General features: G+C 41.8%; 1 protein-coding gene across 1 annotated transcript in view; it reads left to right on the forward strand.

Moving 5' to 3' along the window:
• Positions 1-3,571: 3,571 nt before the first annotated feature.
• LOC311147548 (mitochondrial carrier homolog 1-like) overlaps positions 3,572-21,988 on the forward strand; it is a 38,201-nt gene continuing 19,784 nt past the window's right edge. The window contains exons 1-10 of the mRNA XM_084184296.1: positions 3,572-3,809; positions 7,300-7,384; positions 7,475-7,581; positions 7,844-7,912; positions 9,802-9,859; positions 14,982-15,033; positions 15,389-15,448; positions 15,814-15,907; positions 17,645-17,692; positions 17,903-17,970. Of these exons, the coding sequence (XP_084040422.1) occupies positions 3,600-3,809; positions 7,300-7,384; positions 7,475-7,581; positions 7,844-7,912; positions 9,802-9,859; positions 14,982-15,033; positions 15,389-15,448; positions 15,814-15,907; positions 17,645-17,692; positions 17,903-17,970 (851 nt within the window). The 5' untranslated portion in view covers positions 3,572-3,599. The remainder of the gene's footprint in view (positions 3,810-7,299; positions 7,385-7,474; positions 7,582-7,843; positions 7,913-9,801; positions 9,860-14,981; positions 15,034-15,388; positions 15,449-15,813; positions 15,908-17,644; positions 17,693-17,902; positions 17,971-21,988) is intronic.

The raw sequence follows: 21,988 nt of genomic DNA on the forward strand, positions 1-21,988 counted from the left end.
CTCAGGTATTCAACTCTGTTGGGGGGGGGAATTCATAGATAAGATTTTACCAAGAATTGTTTTTATAGCTATGAAGTATAACAATGTCTTTTGTTGAATAAGGCCATGTGGCACACTGCTAGCTGCTAGCATCCCGAATTAGCAACAGATTAGCACAAAATCTTCAACCCTGTCACATTCAACCCCATCACATTTTTCAATGTTACGGGGTTGAATGGCTGTTACAGGGTTGAATAGCTGTTAAATCTTAGCAATATTTAATGTATATTGCTTAATACCAATCATATTTTCTTGTTGAATGTTTGTTGTTTACGGTTTTACAGTATCAACTAAAAGTACGAGGAATTTTTGAAAATAATAACTTTAAAAAAGTGACAATTAATTTGTTCTCTCTCCTATATACATTGACATATTTAGGAGTATTATCTGCAAGTTCATGTTCATTTTACTACATAGTGATTAAAAGGATACAATATTTAGTCTTGAAGAGTAAGCAGGTCATTGACTTGACCTTGACCTACAATTTCAGATTCAACAATGGAAAAAACAGCAGCAGAAAGGAAACACACATAGAGAGGAAGGTGAGGGACATCCGCGCGCCGGTGGTCAGGTAATTCTCCTGGAAATGTAAGATCTTTAAGACACGAGGTGGTGGTGGTCATGGACACACAATCAACAGAAAATAAAGTTTTGTTGCTTTAAAGCATAATTTGGTAATGCATAAAAAGACTAGAGAATGTAAATGAAGACTAGTCTAAAAAGACATACAGTATACTGCCTTGGCAACTGGTGCATGAGGGGTTCATGTTCACTAGCCGACTGGTTTGTACTGACATATTTAGGAGTATTATCTGCAAGTTCACGTTCATTTTACTACATAGTGATTAAAAGGATACAGTAATTAGTTTTGGAGAGTAAACTGGTCATTGACTTGACCTTGACCTACAATTTCAGATGTTGTTACTGTTATTAGTTCATTAATGTGTTTTACTCTGTCTAGCTTTCATCTAGATTCTTTAGATTTTAAAAGCTATGTTGACAGTAGGTTTAAAAATGTTTAAAATGTTTAAAAAATGGCAACATGTTAGTGATCTCAAAAGATAAAACATATGACACGTGATGCTTTTCACTCAACCCTGTTACATGATTTTCAACCCTGTTGCGGTGCATTCATCCCTGTTACGAGATTATTTTTTTACATGTTTGTATTAAATACACAAAATATAACATCAATAGTGTTTTTATTGTGTGTATTAAATCAGGGTAAATAAGGCTATTTCAATTTTGTCAGGAATTACACAGCATTCTTGCACATTTCTTGCGAAAATGTGGAGTTAGATTAGAAATTTCTTCATCGTAAACTGGAAAGGATGGTGCTGGTCAGTTTTTCTTGATTTTCTCTTTAATTACAATATGCCATTATTTACAAGGGACATCTAAACTGTGAGATTATGCCAGAAGCTGATCTCAAGCTTATTGGAAAAATGAATAGTTGAATAACAAAATGACTGTGACGGGGTTGAATTAAATTGGGACTTGTTTGAGAAAATAATACAGAATAATAACTTAATACTCTACATTGAGATGGGAAAATGTATTTTCTATCAAGTACACACATTACTTTGTCACATCAAATAAAAAAAAGCTTAAGATTTTAATGTTCATTGTTTCATCCTCCTCAATCACAAAAGGCACCGAATCTGTAGAATGACCCATATCTCAACATTAGCCTACTTTTGAAATCTGAAAAGATCTGACAAACTTTTATTTTGGAATGAAATGTTAGTTTAACTCCTAAAATGGAGATAACATATTGATGTAGAACTGCAGTAGTAGTAGTAGTAGTGGTGGTGGTGGCTGCCTGGTATCAACAGCTGTGCATCAACAGACAGTTTAAATGATGGATGTGTCAATCAGTGAACAGCAGCGGCTTGCCTCTGTCCAGTCAAATGGAACTAGCCGGTGGTTTGTGACGAGATGAGCGCAAGGCATGGTGATTGTAAATCAATGCTCTGCTCACCCCCGATGCGGCCTGCAGACAAACACCCACCAGCCGCAGTCTGGTTGTTAAAACACAAACCTCCTCGCTCTCGTAAGGGATACATTTGTGCGTGTGTGTGTGTATGAGCAACTGGGCTACAAATAATTGCAGTCCAGAGGTTTTACTTTCATCCTATAATTTCCTAACTGATGTGTGTATGTAAGCAAGCTCAGTTTAAGTGTAATTCTCGTTGTCATGGCAATCAGATAGTTTATTATCACTTGTACATTAACAAATGTGGAATTGAGGTTTAAAAGCCAGTACAATCATTGTTTTCTGCTAAGAGGTCAGTGGGGGCACAATTCAGCATTAATTGCTGAAGAAGTGCTAAAGTGTAAGTGTATTGCATGAATGCTGTGTTGATTGTGTAATACTTGAATATTGGTTTGAACAGATTGGTTGATTGCTCAATTGGCTTGTTGACATTTACACTTATGTTTAGAGTAGCTATATTCCCTATATCTCCCATAACCTTTCATGCGGAACATGGAGAATTTGTCATGGTCTGGGATTTAACTAATAATTTGGTGTTATGTGTATGCCACTTAGTACTAGAGTAAAGCCATACAAACTTGATTAACTGTTTAACAGATTTATTTGCAAAGTGACGTGAGGGAGCAAGTAAAATAGAGAAATACAAGTGGACCACCTTGTAAAAATACTATATCGACCTAAGCGACCTTAATACTATAGCTACCTCGTCAACAGATTGAGCCATTTCATGTAATGGTTAAAGTTTTGGACTGACAGTCACAGGGACCCCGGTTTGAGTCCCTGTGTCTGAGGCACAGTTAATTTTTCATAATCTGAGAGGACGTTCTGTATTTCTTTACTGGAAGCTTGATTACATTATTTGCTATAATCTTGCAACTTTTCAGATTTGTATTTTCTTTTTGAGAAATGTGAGGAAATGTGGCCTACAACAGTAGCCTATCAGATTTTTTAAAAGAAACACTGGACTTAATAACCAAGATAGGAGGAAAACACTTACAAATATATACTATTTAATTGGCGATTTAAAAACCTTGACATCCCTCCTTCCACAAATGCATAAAATAGTCCTACAGTTTTTTCAGGTGCAGGACTTTCTTCAACGGTTTCAATTACGCTTCAAATATATAGATCTCTTTTTCCATAAATCAGATCGCACCAAATGGTAGCTGGCTGAGGAACGCTCAACTGCATTCTCTTATATCTAGGCTGAGTTGAGTTTTGATAACTAACTGGTTGTGGTATTTGCTAGCAACAACATTGAGCTTTTCGATCTTAATTTAAGGTTAGGGTAAGGCATTAGGGTTAGCAGTGTGAATAGGTTTAACATCAGATTTTATGACTTTGTGGCGGTGCCAGCTCCTGACCACTCTGCAGAGCTGCCTCCAGTCCATGAGTAATCTCAATAAATGCCAACCTGCGTTTGCAGTGTCAATTTTATTTGACAAACACTGCCATCTGCAGGATAGAAAAGAGCATGCAGCTCATTCCCTCTCCACATGGGATGAAAAGTAGTCCCGCCTCCTGTGTTTTGGTGCTCCGAGGAATCACGTGTTTTGCTCATCCCATGCCCTACACCGTCTCCGAAATTCTCAATATCGCCGAAAACATGGTGACAACGGAGGACTTGTCCGGCGAGACAGGTGCTCGAAGGGAGCCCCAATTTTACCGGGATTCGTCTACGACGGCCTTGGACATGGACACATCAAACTTGCTTCTCGGAGCCGGGGTGACAGTGATCACACACCCGCTGCTGTACGTCAAACTGCTAATTCAGGTACTGTTAGCTAGCTAAGCTTGCGAGCTCAATTTAGCTAGCTAAATTCACATAATTTGTTTGAGTTATTAATTATTTAGCTAGCAAGCACGAAAACTAACACTTTGAAGTGCCACCTCATTGGGGTGTTTGAGTTTGCTTGACGGCTAGCTGGGAGTTTGTTAGGGTAAAGCTAGCTAACGTCAGATGGCATGATCTCTCCTTTGCCAACCTCCGATCAAACCGCAATGTCATCTCACATAAGTAGGTGTGTCTGGGGAAGACAGAAAGCGACATTTTCAAATATTATTTACATGAAATGTTAATGTAAATCATCATCCCTTTAAGTTCCTGTCACAATTTCATTTATTTGTTATTGTTTGTTTAGTTGTATAAACAATTCAGCTTTTAGCTGCCATGGATACACAAAATAAAACTAAACGAAAAAGCAATACTAAAATACACTGCCTGCCGGCCTGCCCTCTTTTCATCACTGTACTTGTCAAGATGGCCCACCTCTGCTAACTGCAAGTGCATGCCAAGATCCTACCACTACAACTAGCTATATGAACAAACATATAAACGCAACAATTTCAAAGATTTTACTGAGTTACAGTTCATACACTGCTCAAAAAAATAAAGGGAACACTAAAATAACACATCCTAGATCTGAATTAATGAAATAATCTTATTAAATACTTTTTTCTTTACATAGTTGAATGTGCTGACAACAAAACCACACAAAAATGATCAATGGAAATCATATGTATCAACCCATGGAGGTCTGGATTTGGAGTCACCCTCAAAATTAAAGTGGAAAACCACACTACAGGCTGATCCAACTTTGATGTAATGTCCTTAAAACAAGTCAAAATGAGGCTCAGTAGTGTGTGTGGCCTCCACGTGCCTGTATGACCTCCCTACAACGCCTGGGCATGCTCCTGATGAGGTGGCGGATGGTCTCCTGAGGGATCTCCTCCCAGACCTGTACTAAAGCATCCGCCAACTCCTGGACAGTCTGTGGTGCAACGTGGCGTTGGTGGATGGAGCGAGACATGATGTCCCAGATGTGCTCAATTGGATTCAGGTCTGGGGAACGGGCGGGCCAGTCCATGGCATCAATGCCTTCCTCTTGCAGGAACTGCTGACACACTCCAGCCACATGAGGTCTAGCATTGTCTTGCATTAGGAGGAACCCAGGGCCAACTGCACCAGCATATGGTCTCACAAGGGGTCTGAGGATCTCATCTCGGTACCTAATGGCAGTCAGGCTACCTCTGGCGAGCACATGGAGGGCTGTGCGGCCCCCCAAAGAAATGCCACCCCACACCATGACTGACCCACCGCCAAACCGGTCATGCTGGAGGATGTTGCAGGCAGCAGAACGTTCTCCACGGCGTCTCCAGACTCGGTCACGTCTGTCACATGTGCTCAGTGTGAACCTGCTTTCATCTGTGAAGAAAGAGCACAGGGCGCCAGTGGCGAATTTGCCAATCTTGGTGTTCTCTGGCAAATGCCAAACGTCCTGCACGGTGTTGGGCTGTAAGCACAACCCCCACCTGTGGACGTCGGTCCCTCATACCACCCTCATGGAGTCTGTTTCTGACCGTTTGAGCAGACACATGCACATTTGTGGCCTGCTGGAGGTCATTTTGCGGGGCTCTGGCAGTGCTCCTCCTGCTCCTCCTTGCACAAAGGCGGAGGTAGCAGTCCTGCTGCTGGGTTGTTGCCCTCCTACGGCCTCCTCCACGTCTCCTGATGTACTGGCCTGTCTCCTGGTAGCGCTTCCATGCTCTGGACACTACGCTGACAGACACAGCAAACCTTCTTGCCACAGCTCGCATTGATGTACCATCCTGGATGAGCTGCACTACCTGAGCCACTTGTGTGGGTTGTAGACTCCGTCTCATGCTACCACTAGAGTGAAAGCACCGCCAGCATTCAAAAGTGACCAAAACATCAGCCAGGAAGCATAGGAACTGAGAAGTGGTCTGTGGTCACCACCTGCAAAACCAGTCCTTTATTGGGGGTGTCTTGCTAATTGCCTATAATTTCCACCTGTTGTCTATTCCATTTGCACAACAGCATGTGAAATGTATTGTCAATCAGTGTTGCTTCCTAAGTGGACAGTTTGATTTCACAGAAGTGTGATTGACTTGGAGTTACATTGTGTTGTTTAAGTGTTCCCTTTATTTTTTTGAGCAGTGTATAATAAATTCATTAGGCCCTAATCTATGGATTTCACATGACTGGGAATACATATATGAATCTGTTGGTCACAGATACCTTTAAAAAAAGTTGGGGCGTGGATCAGAAATCCAGTCATTATCTGGTGTGACCACTATTTACCTCATGCAGCGCGACCTTCGCATAGAGTTGATCAGGCTGTTGGTTGTGGCCTGTGGAATGTTGTCCCACTCCTCTTCAATGGCTGTGCGAAGTTGCTAGATAGTGGCAGGAACTGGAAAACGCTGTCGTAAACGTAGATCCAGAGCATCCCAAACATGCTCAATGGGTGACATGTCTAATGAGTATGCAGGACATGGAAGAACTGGGACACTTTCAGCTTCCAGGAATTGTGTACAGATCCTTGCGACATGGGGCTGTGCATTATCATGCTGAAACATGAGGTGATGTGGCAGATAAATGGCACGACAATGGGCCTCAGGATCTCGTCACGATATCTCTGTGCATTCAAATTGCCATAGATAATGCAATTGTGTTCGTTGTCTGTAGCTTAGGCCTGTTCATACCATAACCCCACTGCCACCATGGGGCATTCTGTTCACAACGTTGACATCATCAAACCGCTCGCCCACACAACGCCATACGTATGGTCTGCGATTGTGAGGCCGGTTGGACATACTGCCAAATTCTCTAAAACGACGTTGGAGGCGGCTTATGGTAGAGAAATGAACATTCAATTCTCTGGCAACAGCTCTGGTAGACATTCATCCATTCAGCATGCCAATTGCACGCTCCCTCAACTTGAAACATCTGTGGCATTGTGTGCACCTGGGTAATGATCATGCTGTTTAATCAGTTTCTTGATATGGCACACCTGTCAGGTGGATGGATTATCTTGGCAAAGGAGAAATGCTCACTAACAGGAATGTAAACAAATTTGTCCACCAAATTTGAGAGAGATCAGCTTTTTTTGTGTATGGACAATTTCTGGGATCTTTTATTTCAGCTCATGAAACATGGGAGCAACACTTTACATGTTGCGTTGATATTTTTGTTCAGTGTAGTTAAAGTAATAGCTAGCTAGAAAATATCAATGTACTTCCCCTCTAGTATGCCAGCTTGATTCCAGTAAGTTGTGTGTGCCTTTCGTGAACTAACACTTTACCTTTTTTTTTTTTCTACTAGCACTGGCTTTGCTGATGTACTTACTATGACTGAGATACTGAATGTGGTTGTCCCACCTACCTATCTTAAGATGAATGCACTAACTTTAAGTCGCTCTGGATAAGAGCGTCTGCTAAAAATGACTAACATTTAAATGTAGATTGGACATGAGCCCCTCACCCCAACTGTTGGAACCACCATGTTTGGGAGGAAAGTGTTGTACCTCCCTGGATTCTTCTCCTATGGTGAGTGGGTCTTCATGGCTTATCATCCTAATTTATCACCCTGAATGGGGAAGAAGAGGTGACAGCGATGTGATGTCTATCTGTCCACAGCACAGCACGTTGTAAGGGTGGATGGAAAGAGGGGACTCTTCCGAGGTCTGTCCCCTTGTATTATGTCCAGTGCCATCTCTACCATGGTCCGGAGTAAAGTCAAACAGGTGAGGGAATCCTAGACCCAGAGGAGAGGTAGTTCATACTCACTAATAACATATTGCAACTGCTCTCAATAGGTCTTTGAAATGCGCATCTCTGGCCACAAAGCGTATAATCCAACCAATCATTGGAGCTTGCAAGTGTACAGTCAGAATATCCTTATCAAATGAGAGAGACACATGTAATTAAATCATATATTTGTGACAGTATGCGGGAAGAACTTAATTTATATAGTAATTGAAGGCCTGACATCTTTTCCCTCTCCAGACCATTCCAGCAGATGATGTATCGAACAGAGATGACTTGAAGACCTCCCTCAGGAAAGTGGTCAAAGTGGTGAGAGGTCAAAGTGCGATAGGGCACATAATATGAAAGTATCAAATGTCATGTGGGTCCATGTAAAGCCAGTTGAGTTTAGTAAATTGGGAGGGATAGTTTTTATTTTGTTATCACTCTCCCTTTTCTAGACATTCTGTAAGTCTCTAAGTATTATGATTAGGATACAGTTGAAATCGGAAGTTTACATACACTTAGGTTGGAGTCATTCAAATTCATTTTTCAACCACTCCAAAAATTTCTTATTAACAAACTATAGTTTTGGCAAGTCGGTTAGGACAGAGATTTTTTCACTTATAATTCACTGTATCACAATTCCAGTGGGTCAGAAGTTTACATACATTAAGTTGGCTGTGCCTTTAAACAGCTTGGAAAATTCCAGAAAATGATGTCATGGCTTTAGAAGCTTCTGATAGGCTAATTAACATAATTTGAGTCAATTGGAGGTGTACCTGTGGATGTATTTCAAGGCCTACCTTCAAACTCAGTGCCTCTTTGCTTGACATCATGGGAAAATCAAAAGAAATCAGCCAAGACCTCAGAAGAAAAATAATTGTAGACCTCCACATGTCTGGTTCATCCTTGGGAGCAATTTCTAAACGCCTGAAGGTACCACGTTCATCTGTACAAACAATAGTACGCAAGTATAAACACAGTAAAACGAGTCCTATATCGACATAACCTGGAAGGCCGCTCAGCAAGGAAGAAGCCACTGCTCCAAAACCGGCATAAAAAAGCCAGACTACGGTTTGCAACTGCACATAAGGACAAAGATCATACTTTTTGGAGAAATGTCCTCTGATCTGATGAAACAAAAATAGAACTGTTTGGCCATAATGACCATCGTTATGTTTGGAGGAAAAAGGGGGTGGTTTGCAAGCCGAAGAACACCATCCCAACCGTGAAGCATGGGGTGGCAGCATCATGCTGTGGGGGTGCGTTGCTGCAGGAGGGACTGGTGCACTTCATAAAATAGATGGCATCATGAGGAAGGTAAATTATGTGGGATATATTGAAGCAACATCTCAAGACATCAGTCAGGAAGTTAAAGTTTGGTCGCAAATGGGTCTTCCAAATGGACAATGACCCCAAGCATACTTCCAAAGTTGTGGCAAAATGGCTTAAGAACAACAAAGTCAAGGTATTGGAGTGGCCATCACAAATCCCTGACCTCAATCCTCTAGAAAATTTGTGGGCAGAACTGAAAAAGCGTGTGCGAACAAGGAGGCCTACAAATCTGACTCAGTTACACCAGCTCTGTCAGGAGGAATGGGCCAAAATTCACCCAACTTATTGTGGGAAGCTTGTGGAAGGCTACCCGAAACGTTTGACCTAAGTTAAATAATTTAAAGGCAATGCTACCAAATACTAATTGAGTGTATGTAAACTTCTGACCCACTGGGAATGTGATGAAAGAAATAAAAGCTGAAATAAATTATTCTCTCTACTATTATTCTGACATTTCACATTCTTAAAATAAAGTGGTGATCCTAACTGACCTAAGACAGGGTATTTCTATTTTGATTAAATGTCAGGAATTGTGAAAAACTGAGTTTAAATGTATTTGGCTAAGGTGTATGTAAACTTCCGACTTCAACTGTGTGTGTGTCTGTGTTTGTATTCCTATTTAAATAAACACATAAATAAAATAACATTTGAATGGCCAGCATACCTGTAACAGGTAATTAACAAATCCACTCTTATGTTATAGTTGATAAAGTATAACATTATGTTGAGAAATTCTTCATTTGCTGGTCTTATCTTTCTTTGCGTTTGCACTAGCTTCCAGTATAGCCTAGTTGGTGATTTCTGAACGGATTAGATGTAGCAGTTTTGCATAGCTATGCCCGCTGATACTTGGCACTGTTTGATTTCTTCTTTCTCTCAAGACCTCACATGAGATGGTCATCCAGTGCCTGTCCAGGATAGCCACTCATCCGTTCCATGGTAAGTCCTAAGGCTATTGCTGTGTTGATTGTCTGTCTGTTTATTTTCTCTGTTGGCAAGGAGTTCATAGCTTTGTATTTTAATGGCCTTATGTATTTGTTAGCTCTAAGGTTTAGTTTCCTTGTGATATTCTGCAGATCCAGTCACTAGTGAAAGTCTACACACCCCTTGCAAAGTCTTCACATTTTGCTGCCTTAAAATGTAATCTAAAAAGGAATACATTTGTTTTTTTTCCTCCTACCGATCTACACAACCTACTCCACATTTTCAAAGTGAAAGAAAAATTATAGAACACTTTCGAAATTGATTAAAAATAAATAAAACAAATGAAGATATCTTGATTGTGTACACTACCGGTCAAAAGTTTTAGATCACCTACTCATTCAAGGGTTTTTCTTTATTTTTACTATTTTCTACATTGTAGAAGAATAGTGAAGACATCAAAACTATGAAATAACACATATGGAATCATGTAGTAACCAAAAAAGAGTTAAACAAATCAAAATATATTTTATATTTGAGATTCTTCAAATAGCCACCCTTTGCCTTGATGACAACTTTGCACACTCTTGGCATTCTCTCAATCAGCTTCATGGAATGCATTTCAATTAACAGGTGTGCCTTCTTAAAAGTTAATTTGTGGAATTTCTTTCCTTCTTAATGTGTTTTGAGTCAATCAGTTGTATTGTGACAAGGTGGGGGGGGGGGGGGGGTATACAGAAGATAGCCCTGGCTCTCATGAGGACCGCCACAGGAAAGGAAGACCCAGAGTTACCTCTACTGCAGAGGATAAGTTCATTAGTTACCAGCCTCAGAAATTGCACCCCAAATAAATGCTTCACAGAGTTTAAATAACAGACCCATCTCAACATCAATTGTTCAGAGGAGACTGTGTGAATCAGGCCTTAATGGTCGAATTGCTGCAAAGAAACCCCATACTAAAGGACACCAATAATAAGAAGAGACTTGCTTGGGCCAAGAAACACAAACCATTAGACCGGTGGAAATGTGTCCTTTGGTCTGGAGTCCAAATTTGAGATTTTTTGGTTCCAACCGCCGTGTCTTTGTGAGATGCGGTGTGGGTGAACGGATGATCTCCGCATGTGTTAATACTTGGTGGAAGCACCTTTGGCAGCCATTAGAGCTATGAATAATTTTGAATAAGATTCTACCCACTTTGCACAACTCTTGCACAGCTGAAGCTCAGTAATTTTGGTTGGGAATCGTTGATGACAGCAATATTCAAATATTGTCTCTGATTTTCAAGCAAATTTAAGTTATGACTGAGACTGGACCACTCAATACCTCTTGGAGAGCCATTCTGGTGTGTCTTTGGCATAACATTTGTAACTGTCCAGCTGAAAAATACAACTCTATTGTAGGTTAGGTTTTCATAAGACTGAGGTGGGTTTTCCTCTAATCTTTTACCTGGGCTTTGCGCCTTTCATATTTATTTTGACCTGACGAACTCCCCAGTCCCTGCAGGTGACTATTCCTTGAAACATTGAACCGCTGTAGTTTACAACAATTCTAATTTCTTTCCTGAGGATGGCTCACCCCTCACAGTTTTGGGGGATTTCAACCTCCCTACGTCTACATTTGACTCATTTCTCTCTGCCTCCTTCTTTCCACTCCTCTCCTCTTTTGACCTCACCCTCTCACCGTCACCCCCTACTCACAAGGCAGGCAATACGCTTGACCTCATCTTTACTAGATGCTGCTCTTCTACTAATCTCACTGCAACTCCCCTCCATGTCTCCGACCACTACTTTGTATCCTTTTCTCTCTCGCTCTCCTCCAACACTACTCACTCTGCCCCTACACAGATGGTAATGCGCTGCCGCAACCTTCGCTCTCTCTCTCCCACTACTCTCTCCTCTTCCATCCTATCATCTCTTCCCTCTGCTCAATCCTTCTCCCTCCAATCTCCTGATTCTGCCTCCTCAACCCTCCTCTCCTCCCTTTCTGCATCCTTTGACTCTCTGTGTCCCCTATCCTCCCGGCCGGCTCGGTCCTCCCCTCCAGCTCCGTGGCTTGATGACTCATTGCGAGCTCACAGAACAGAGCTCCGGGCAGCGGAGCGGAAATGGAAGAAAACTAAACTCCCTGCCGACCTGGCATCTTTTCACTCCCTCCTCTCTACATTTTCTTCATCTGTTTCTGCTGCTAAGGCCACTTTCTACCACTCTAAATTCCAAGCATCTGCCTCTAACCCTAGGAAGCTCTTTGCCACATTCTCCTCCCTGCTGAATCCTCCCCCCCTCCTCTCTCTCTGTGGATGACTTCGTCAACCACTTTGAAAAGAAGGTTGACGACATCCGATCCTCGTTTGTTAAGTCTAATGACACTGCTGGTCCTGCTCACACTGCCCTACCCTATGCTTTGACTTCTTTCTCCCCTCTCTCTCCAGATAAAATCTTGCGACTTGTGACTGCAGGCCGCCCAACAACCTGCCCGCTTGACCCCATCCCCTCCTCTCTTCTCCAGACCATCTCCGGCGACCTTCTCCCCTACCTCACCTCGCTGATCAAGTCATCCTTGACCGCTGGCTATGTCCCTTCCATCTTCAAGAGAGCGAGAGTTGCACCCCTTCTCAAAAAACCAACACTCGATCCCACTGATGTCAACAACTACAGACCAGTATCCCTTCTTTCTTTTCTTTCCAAAACTATTGAGCGTGCCGTCTTTAGCCAACTCTCTTGCTATCTCTCTCAGAATGACCTTCTTGATCCAAACCAGTCAGGTTTCAGGACTGGTCATTCAACTGAGACTGCTCTTCTCTGTGTCACAGAGGCTCTCCGCACTGCTAAAGCTAACTCTCTCTCCTCTGCTCTTGTCCTTCTAGACCTGTCTGCTGCCTTTGATACTGTGAACCATCAGATCCTCCTCTCCACCCTCTCCGAGCTGGGCATCTCCGGCGCGGCTCACTCCTGGATTGCGTCCTACCTGACCGGTCGCTCCTACCAAGTGGCGTGGCGAGAAGCTGTCTCCGCACCACGTGCTCTCACCACTGGTGTCCCCCAGGGCTCAGTTCTAGGCCCTCTCCTATTCTCCCTATACACCAAGTCACTTGGCTCTGTCATATCCTCACATGGCCTCTCCTATCATTGCTACGCTGACGATACACAACTAATATTCTCCTTTCCCCCTTCTGATAACCAGGTGGCGAATCGCATCTCTGCATGTCTGGCAGAAATATCAGTATGGATGACGGATCACCACCTCAAGCTGAACCTTGGCAAGACGGAGCTGCTCTTCCTCCCGGGGAAGGACTGCCCGTTCCATGATCTCGCCATCACAGTTGACAACTCCGTTGTGTCCTCCTCCCAGAGTGCGAAGAGCCTTGGCGTGACCCTGGACAACACCCTGTCGTTCTCCGCTAACATCAAGGCGGTGACCCGATCCTGCAGGTTCATGCTCTACAACATTCGGAGAGTACGACCCTGCCTTACACAGGAAGCGGCACAGGTCCTAATCCAGGCACTTGTCATCTCCCGTCTGGATTACTGCAACTCGCTGTTGGCTGGGCTCCCTGCCTGTGCCATTAAACCCTTACAACTCATCCAGAATGCCGCAGCCCGTCTGGTGTTCAACCTTCCCAAGTTCTCTCACGTCACCCCGCTCCTCCGCACACTCCACTGGCTTCCAGTTGAAGCTCGCATCTGTTACAAGACCATGGTGCTTGCCTATGGAGCTGTGAGGGGAACGGCACCTCTGTACCTTCGGGCTCTGATCAGTCCCTACACCCAAACAAGGGCATTGCGTTCATCCACCTCTGGCCTGCTGGCTCCCCTTCCTCTGCGGAAGCATAGTTCCCGCTCAGCCCAGTCAAAACTGTTCGCTGCTCTGGCACCCCAATGGTGTAACAAGCTCCCTCACGACGCCAGGACAGCGGAGTCACTCACCACCTTCCGGAGACATTTGAAACCCCACCTCTTTAAGGAATACCTGGGATAGGATAAAGTGGTCCTTCTACCCCCCCCCCCCCCCCCCCTTAAAAAAAAAAAAAATATTGTAAAGTGGTTATCCCACTGGCTATAGGGTGAATGCACCAATTTGTAAGTCGCTCTGGATAAGAGCGTCTGCTAAATGTCGTAAATGTAAATGTGACAAGCGTACCCATAACTTGATGCTGCCACCACAATATTTTAAAATACAGAGGATCAACAACATTGCATTCACGCCACATTACCAGCCTGTATGACAAAGTGAAAAGATGAAGGCCTGTGTTAAAGAAATCCACTCCAAATCATCCATTCTGTTTGCAACAAGACTATTAAAGCCAGACTCAGTATGTCTCATTTACGTCATTTGTGATTATGAAATATCAAACTGTAGGGGCAACAAAACAAACCCAGGCAAGACATAATGTAAACAAACCCAGGCAAGACATCCTAATGTGCTCTGTCTGAGAGTTCTCAAGCGGCCGCTGGGCCAGCCACCCTTTGATCAGTCAGTATCAGACAGCTGGTGTTCTCGTTTGCTTGTAGCCTACAAAAGTTGTATTTTACAGCGTGACAATTACAAAAATGTTAATGCCAAAGACACACCGGAATTACTTTTCAATAGGTGTTGAGTGTTCCTGAATGGTCCAGTCTCAGTCCTGACCTAAATCTGTATGAAAATCAGAGACAAAGGTTTGAATATTGCTGTCCATCAATGACACTCCCCCAACAGCTTTCTGCTATTTAGTTGCACCCCTTTCCAGCCTCAATTCACCTGGATTCACCTGGTCAGTCTGTCATGGAAAGAGCAGTGTTTTGTACACTCAGTGTTGCTCTAAGAGTTGTACAAAGTTGGTAGAATCTTATTCAAAATTATTCACAGATGTAATGGCTGCCAAAGGTGCTTCCACCAATTATTAACTGTGGGGTGTGAATACATACAAGACATCTTGTTTTCTTTATTTATAAGGAATTTGGAAAATGTTCTATAATTTTTCTTTCACATTGGAAATGTGGAGAACGTTGTGTACATCGAGGAAAAAAATAAAAGTAATCTGTTTGTTTTTTTGGTGTAATTTTAAGGCAGTAAAATGTGAAGACTGTAAGTGGTGTGTAGACTTTCACTAGGCACTGTAACACTGTTTGCTTCCCTAATGTTCAGTTGTCCTGTTCTTCAGTGATCTCAGTGCGCTGCATGGCCCAGTTTGTGGGGAGAGAGGTCACGTACAGGTAAGGTCTGACACATGCGGCATACCTCAGATACTGTATGCAAATGTACAAAGGGAGTGGTTGACTTACCTGACTTACCATTTTCTCAATGTGTCATGAGTGTTGGGTAATTCATCTAACATTTGGGAAGAACGTCATTACTGCAACTTCATGATTCCACTGACAGTGACATGGTGCAATACAGAATGTTGATTTATTATGCAAAAATGCTTCATTAGAGGTCTACATTGTTTGAAGTTGTCGAATTGATAGCTTAGTTGCATTAGAGCCACTCTGAGGTTTTAAACATGTTGTAAATTATTAGCACTTGGCTGAAAGTTTTCATCTTTATTTCCTCTGGGATTGACTCTGGAAGCGGGTTGTTTAGCTGCATCACCAAAATCTTCAAGGAGGAGGGCGTTGGGGGATTCTTTGTGTAAGTCATGCTTTTTCATACCACTTTGTAAAGTAATTTCATTTCTTAGCAGTTAGACAAGTGGGAGAAGTGAGACACATTTACTCTTTGGAATTAACCATCATTCTTACTGACTAGATCACCACAATGTTTGTGTGGGTGGCCTAGTTTGTGTAGCACTATAGGTTAAAGGACATCATTATCATTTATCTATGTATACTACCTCAGCAAACCAAATTCAAATCATGGTATGACTCAATATTACTGGTTCAAAACCTTTGAAAGTGTTTTGGCCTGTACTATATACTATATATACTATATTTATATATATATATGTACTATATATATTTATTTATTGTCTATTATTGGATGCTGTGTGTTTGCAGGGGGATTGTGCCCCATGTCCTAGGTAAGGTCATCTTTCTGTGGTGTTGTAACCTCCTGGACCATTTCATCAACACCTACGCAGTGGACGACAATGTAAGCACAGTACAGACACCTCTAACACTGGTCTAAGATCAGCTGTCACTAAAATAACCTCAGTTGTAAACCCCAGTGAGACCAACACATCTCTGTTGAAATTGTAGATTCTTTACGAGGCCATAAGGGCAGGAAGAATACAGTAATCTATTTGTCTTGTTAACCACTCTTGAATAACAGGAAGAGAATGCTTAAAACAGATTCTACTTCATCCTTTGTCCAATACCGGACATGAGTTTCATAGTCAAAATCAGATGCAATCAGGGGTTGGAACCAAAATGATTTTCTAATCTTTTAATTCTGAACAGAACCACTATTTTTTTTGTTCTGTTCCACGGTTCCGACCAGCAAAATAAAGTTCAGACCCAGTTTGAACCCCAAAAAAGTACTGGTTTATATCATTCCTTTCTGTTGCTTTTTTTCTTTGATTACTTCAGCAATCAGTACGGATAGAGCAGGCAAGCTAGTTGTTTACATGCGTGATGGACAGACAAGTGTAGCCTATGGCGCAATATGCGACTGAAATTTTGCGGGTGGGGAGAGAGTGAGAGAGGGTTGAGGAGGAGGCTTGACCTGCTGGACATCTTTTTATGACATGCATTATCTGAATTAGGTCCACAGAATTATACCTATACCCAGGAGGAGCGGCTTCAATGTCCTTTGAGCTAGCTAGCTAACAGGCTTGAGATAGCTAGCTAACAAGATTGAGCTAGCAAGCTAGCTAAGAAGCTTGTGTGTGTGCACAACGGCACCAGAATTAAAAACACGTCCTACCTTGCTGTAGTTAATAAATCCAAAGTGAAATGTGATAAGTTAATCCATTAATCTCAAGCTAATAAAAAATGTCTGTCCCTATCTTCTGAATCACTCTCGTAACGTCAGTACAATAGCCTATGCTTCGGATGGGGGAGGGGCAGGTAGCCTAAACACGCGCACACACAGGCAAAGATTTTCAGCTGGCAGGCAGACACTGGAATACGTTTCTGAGTGACAGAGTGAGGGCTTTGCATAGGCGCTTTGTTGCATTTTTTTGTGGGACTGTAAAAAAATGTCTGGAGCGTAAAATAACATTATTAACCGGTTCCCATGCTTTTAAAATAAAGTTTCTGTTCCGGAACAGTATGGATCACTTTTGTTTCCGGTTACGTTTCTGTTCCTTGAACCGGTTCCAACCCCTGTCTGGATGCAATGTATTCTTTCTACTCTTTATTTAATGATATCAAATAGATAGGAATAGTTATAGTTGATACCTTGCAGCTGAACACTGGGCTGGAGGGTCTGATCAATCCAGCAATGACTGGGTAGGCCCGCTCAACACTGGTTCAATATCTAATAGCTCAGGGCAGATGCCCAGGGATGATAGAAGAGATCATGACATCATGTGTTGGAAAACAGTATGTTTGTGACTGAGCACAGTAGAAAACCAACATGATGAAGCTGAGGAACATTTTTTGTCCACAAAACATCCCTTGCATCATGTAAAAGGGGACGACAAGAGTATGGAATACTGAATCTAGTGATTGCATCGCATGCAATACATTTTCACCCAGTTTAAAGCCTCTTAAATAATCACAGCTTGCTCATGGACACCGTAAAATAAACAACAAGCTAAATTCTCACTAGAAATGTGAATAATACAGTATTTCTTTTGCATATTTCCAAGCTGTTTTGTGCACAGAAAATGCCTAATACCATTATTTTATAAATGCTTATAAATGTACTCACACCTTTTTGCAGTTCAGCCAAGCCCCAGTAATCAGAAGCTACACTAAGTTAGTGATGGGGGTAAGTTCAGCTGCACAACCTCTGCATGTCATTGTACTATATTTTTATGAATTAACTGTCGTGGTGGGGCTATTTTGAGTATTTGTTTCCCTAGTTTATCTCAGTTCTAAAAGCCTCCTTGTTTTACAATGCTAATCAGGTGGTGTTGCACCTATGGCAGTTGTGTTCACCTTGTTGTCCCTTGTTTGAGCTCCCTACCTCTGTCTCCAGATTGCTGTGAGTGTGTTGACATACCCATTTATGCTGGTGGCAGACCTGATGGCAGTCAACAACTGTGGGTAAGTGATTATTGTTTAAAAGGCTGTTTAAAAAAAGTTGAAATGTTTTTAACTCAAGACGACCGGAGCACTCGCAATACAGTGCAAAAACGTGCATGCTTCTCATTGAAAAAATTGAGCTTTTATTGTCTGCTTAAAATATTCTGTTGGTAGGTATGATGAAGATCAAATTGCTGCTGCTCTTGTTGAAAAGATCGGGCTGAAATGTTGATTTGGGGTGTTTCATGGTCATCAAGATGAGTTGTGAAGAAGCATAACTGAGATCAAAATGATGTTCCTGTTGGGAAGTGCTTGGGATCTCATCAAAGAGAGAAGTTTGTCCCGCTCAGTAAAGCCTCAAACATAAATTGTCTGCAACACTGAAATGGGCTACTTCTATGTGAATTAATGAGGAGGCGGAACACACCTAAATTCAAACTGTTGTTAGAAAATAAAACTTGTAAGAAAATAATTTGAAATTGACAAGTTGAAACATAGCCTATAGATAATTAGCAGGCAACGTGCCTTGGTTTGAGGGTAGTGTGGGTTATCTGTCCTGTTGCGTAACAATCACATTTTGGAACAGTGAGTGCATTCTGACCTCAAGTGCATAAAACAACTCGCGCTGTGCGACTGTTAGAGATTTTGTTTTTTGCCAAGAATTTCATTTTAAGGTTCTCCAGAGCTTTTTACTATCATTCTTTATATCATTTATCTTTGTTCCATAGTATAGTTTCTTCTTCTTTTTGTTTAGTTTACTTACATGATTTCTCAATTTACTGTAAGTTTGTCAGTCTGCTGTGCTGTCAGACTTATTTGCTATTCCCTTTGCCTTATCCCACTCAGCAATTCATAATCTATCCATGGGGATTTGGCAGTTCTAACAGTCAGTTTCTTGATGGGCGCATTTCTATCAATAACCGGAAGAAGCAGTTTCATACATGATTCAAGTGTGGTGTCCTGTTGTTCCTCATTACACACATCAGACCACATTTTTTTCTCACATCTTCAACATAGGAGTAATTGCAAAACCTCTTGTATGATCGCATATACACAATTTTAGGTCCGGTCTTTGGAACTTTGTTTTTTCTAGATATAGCTATTATATTATGATCACTTCATCCAATGGGTGTGGATACTGTTTTAGAGCAGATTTCTGCCACATTAGTAAAGATGTGATCAATACACGTGGATCATTTAGTTCCTGTTCTGTTTGTAAATACCCTGGTATGTTGGCTGAAAACCTGAACCAAATTGCAGGCATCGGTTACATTTTGAAGCTTCTTTTTGAGTGGGCAGCTTGATGACAACCAGTCAATATTTAGGTCACCCAGAAAATATACCTCTCTGTTGATATCACATACATTATCCAACATTTCACACATATAGTCCAAATACTAACTTTTATTACTCTGTGGTCTATAGAAATTTCATACGAGAATAAGCTTTAGGTGAGGCAGATGAACCTGTAGCCATATTACTTCTACATCATCTGACATGAGATCCTTTCTCAGCCTAACAGGAATATGACTCTGGACATTTATAGCAACACCTCCTATATTTGCATTTCTATCTTTCCTGTAAATGCTACAACCATGTATAGCTACTACTGCATTGTCAAAGGAATTATCTAAGTGTGTTTCAGGGATGGATATGAATGTTTTCAGATGTTAGTAAGTTGTTAATTTCATGAACCTTTGTTTCTCAGGCTACATATGTTAAATTGGGCCATTTCTTGTCCTTTTCTGGGTTGCTTATTTGTTTTTTCTGCTATTCTGAGAGGCTGATCCGAGGTAGACATGTCTGTGACATTTACATTTGAGCCAATGGTACTGAGTGGGCTGCCCACAGTGGGCTTCTTCCTAAGGCAGACAGTTTCATTGCAAACAGTGTAATTCAATTCTATGGGCATATGATTATTGTTGACAATACCTTCGGAGCTAACATTTAAAGGAACATAGATTAGGTTACTTACATTGACAGCACTTATATTTCTCAGGGATATAATACGATTTCCATGACCTCTGTTGCTTATTATGACAGGGAGGACTGGAACGCTACCAAACCCAGACTGTCAGTCTCTTAAGAAGTTCGCTATGTTGACGGAGATAATCCTGGAACCCCTGCGGTTAAGGTGAATCCTGTCTCTTTTAAAGAGTGTTGGTTGCTCCCACAGCAAGTCAAAATTGTCACAAAAGGAGACATTCCTGTCTTTGCAAAGTTTCTTCTGGAACTCGTTTAGGGCAGTGAGGAAGCTGTAACATTCCAAATGCCTTCTATAGCACAACAGGGGGCCAGATATGTTTATACTCTTCCCTGTGCCAACAATTAATTGCAGTGATTCTAAATGAACAATGATTCTAAATGAATTGCATTGAAGCCAAATAGACGTTATGCCGATGTCACACGAAGCAATCTGGACGAAATTTCTGTTGCTTGCAACAAAGTTGCATTTCGGATGCTTCGTGTGTCACCCCCCAAAAATGGCAAAAAATTGCTTGCAACAACGATGCATTGCATCGCACGACATAGAATATAATAAAATATAAATAACTGATTGTATGCAATGTCCAATCGGTGAGCAGAAAAAGTAGCTAACATGACACATCATATATGACCGTTGAAACATTATCTAGCTAGCTAACGTCGGCTAACAATCATCCCTACGTTTAGCTAGCTAGCGCTAAATACTTATCAGTATTTATTTATCAGCTAGTATAATAATGTCGAAGAAATCAGCTGCCTTTACATGGACACACACCAAAGAGGTCCAAGTTATAGAATACTTCCAAGGTATTGACATTTCTCAGTAGGCTACATTCAATGAATGATACAATTGAAGTTAGCTAGCATTGCACTTTCCCAAAAGTTTCAGATATCAAGGACAAGTTCAGGAACTTGCTAACTACATTTGGAGGGAGAACAAGAAAGAAGAGCAGTCCAAGAGTTCAGGGGCAGGGACAGAAGAGGTGTATGTGCTGAAGTGGGCGCATTTCATACGCTTGCACTTCCTGCGGGATGTCTTGGAAGCAAGACCGAGCCAGGACAACCTGACCACACACGATGATGAGATCTTCGAGCTGACTCTGACTCCCTTTCCTCCAAGAAGTCTGGGAGGCTACATAGCAATACAACTATTGGACATTTTATTCTAGACTAGCCTATGTTATAACCCAGTATACAGAACTATTGCAACACCTGGTGGCATCAATGTGTAACTGCGTTCTCAAATAGCACATTACCACAGTTTTAGTGGTGCCAGTAAAGTAAGAATGTCTTTATTCTTCATGAAGGTCAATTGACACAGACATATCACAGAGCCAGAAGAGACATCGCCTACCACCAGCATCTCAAGGAGAGTACCCAAGAGGGCAGCAGTAAATCTGGCAAAAGGGGATGTGTATTACCAGGTGTTAAACATATTGAAGGGAACCGAAACTGACACAAGCACCATATTTGGACAGTATAAATGATCTCCCTCCATCTCTCTATAGTATTCTGAAAATATTCTGCATTCGGTGGTTGAGTCGCGGAAAGGAGCTCCAGCGTTTTCTTGATTTGCTGCCTGAAATTATATATTTTCTGGAATCAAGGAATGAGGAGTATGAGCAGCTGTCAGAGGATGCATGGTTGCTGGACTTTGAGTTCCTTAAAGATTTAACAGCAAAACTGAACAAGCTCAACTGTGAGCTGCAAGGGAAATACCTAAACATGGCCCACATGATTAGCGCAGTGAATGCATTCAAGGTGAAGCTGGGTTTGTGGACCTCCCAGCTAAGGAATTGGAGGCTGACACACTTCCCAAACCTTGAAAATGTGTCACAAAACATTGAAGACAAAAACGCCTTTCATCCTGAACAATTCTGTGCCGATCTGAACAAGCTGGCATCAGAATTCAACTGGCGATTTCAAGAGGTAAACCAGATGGAGAAAGTTGTTGCTTTTATCTCAAACCCTTTCCTACATTGACATTGAAGAGCTTTACCAACGGGAGCTGACATGGAGATAATTGATTTGCAAAGCTAGATCAAGAGACAAG

This window comes from Coregonus lavaretus (assembly GCF_964263955.1).
Source record: "Coregonus lavaretus genome assembly, chromosome: 20".
Classification (NCBI taxonomy): Eukaryota; Metazoa; Chordata; class Actinopteri; order Salmoniformes; family Salmonidae; genus Coregonus; species Coregonus lavaretus.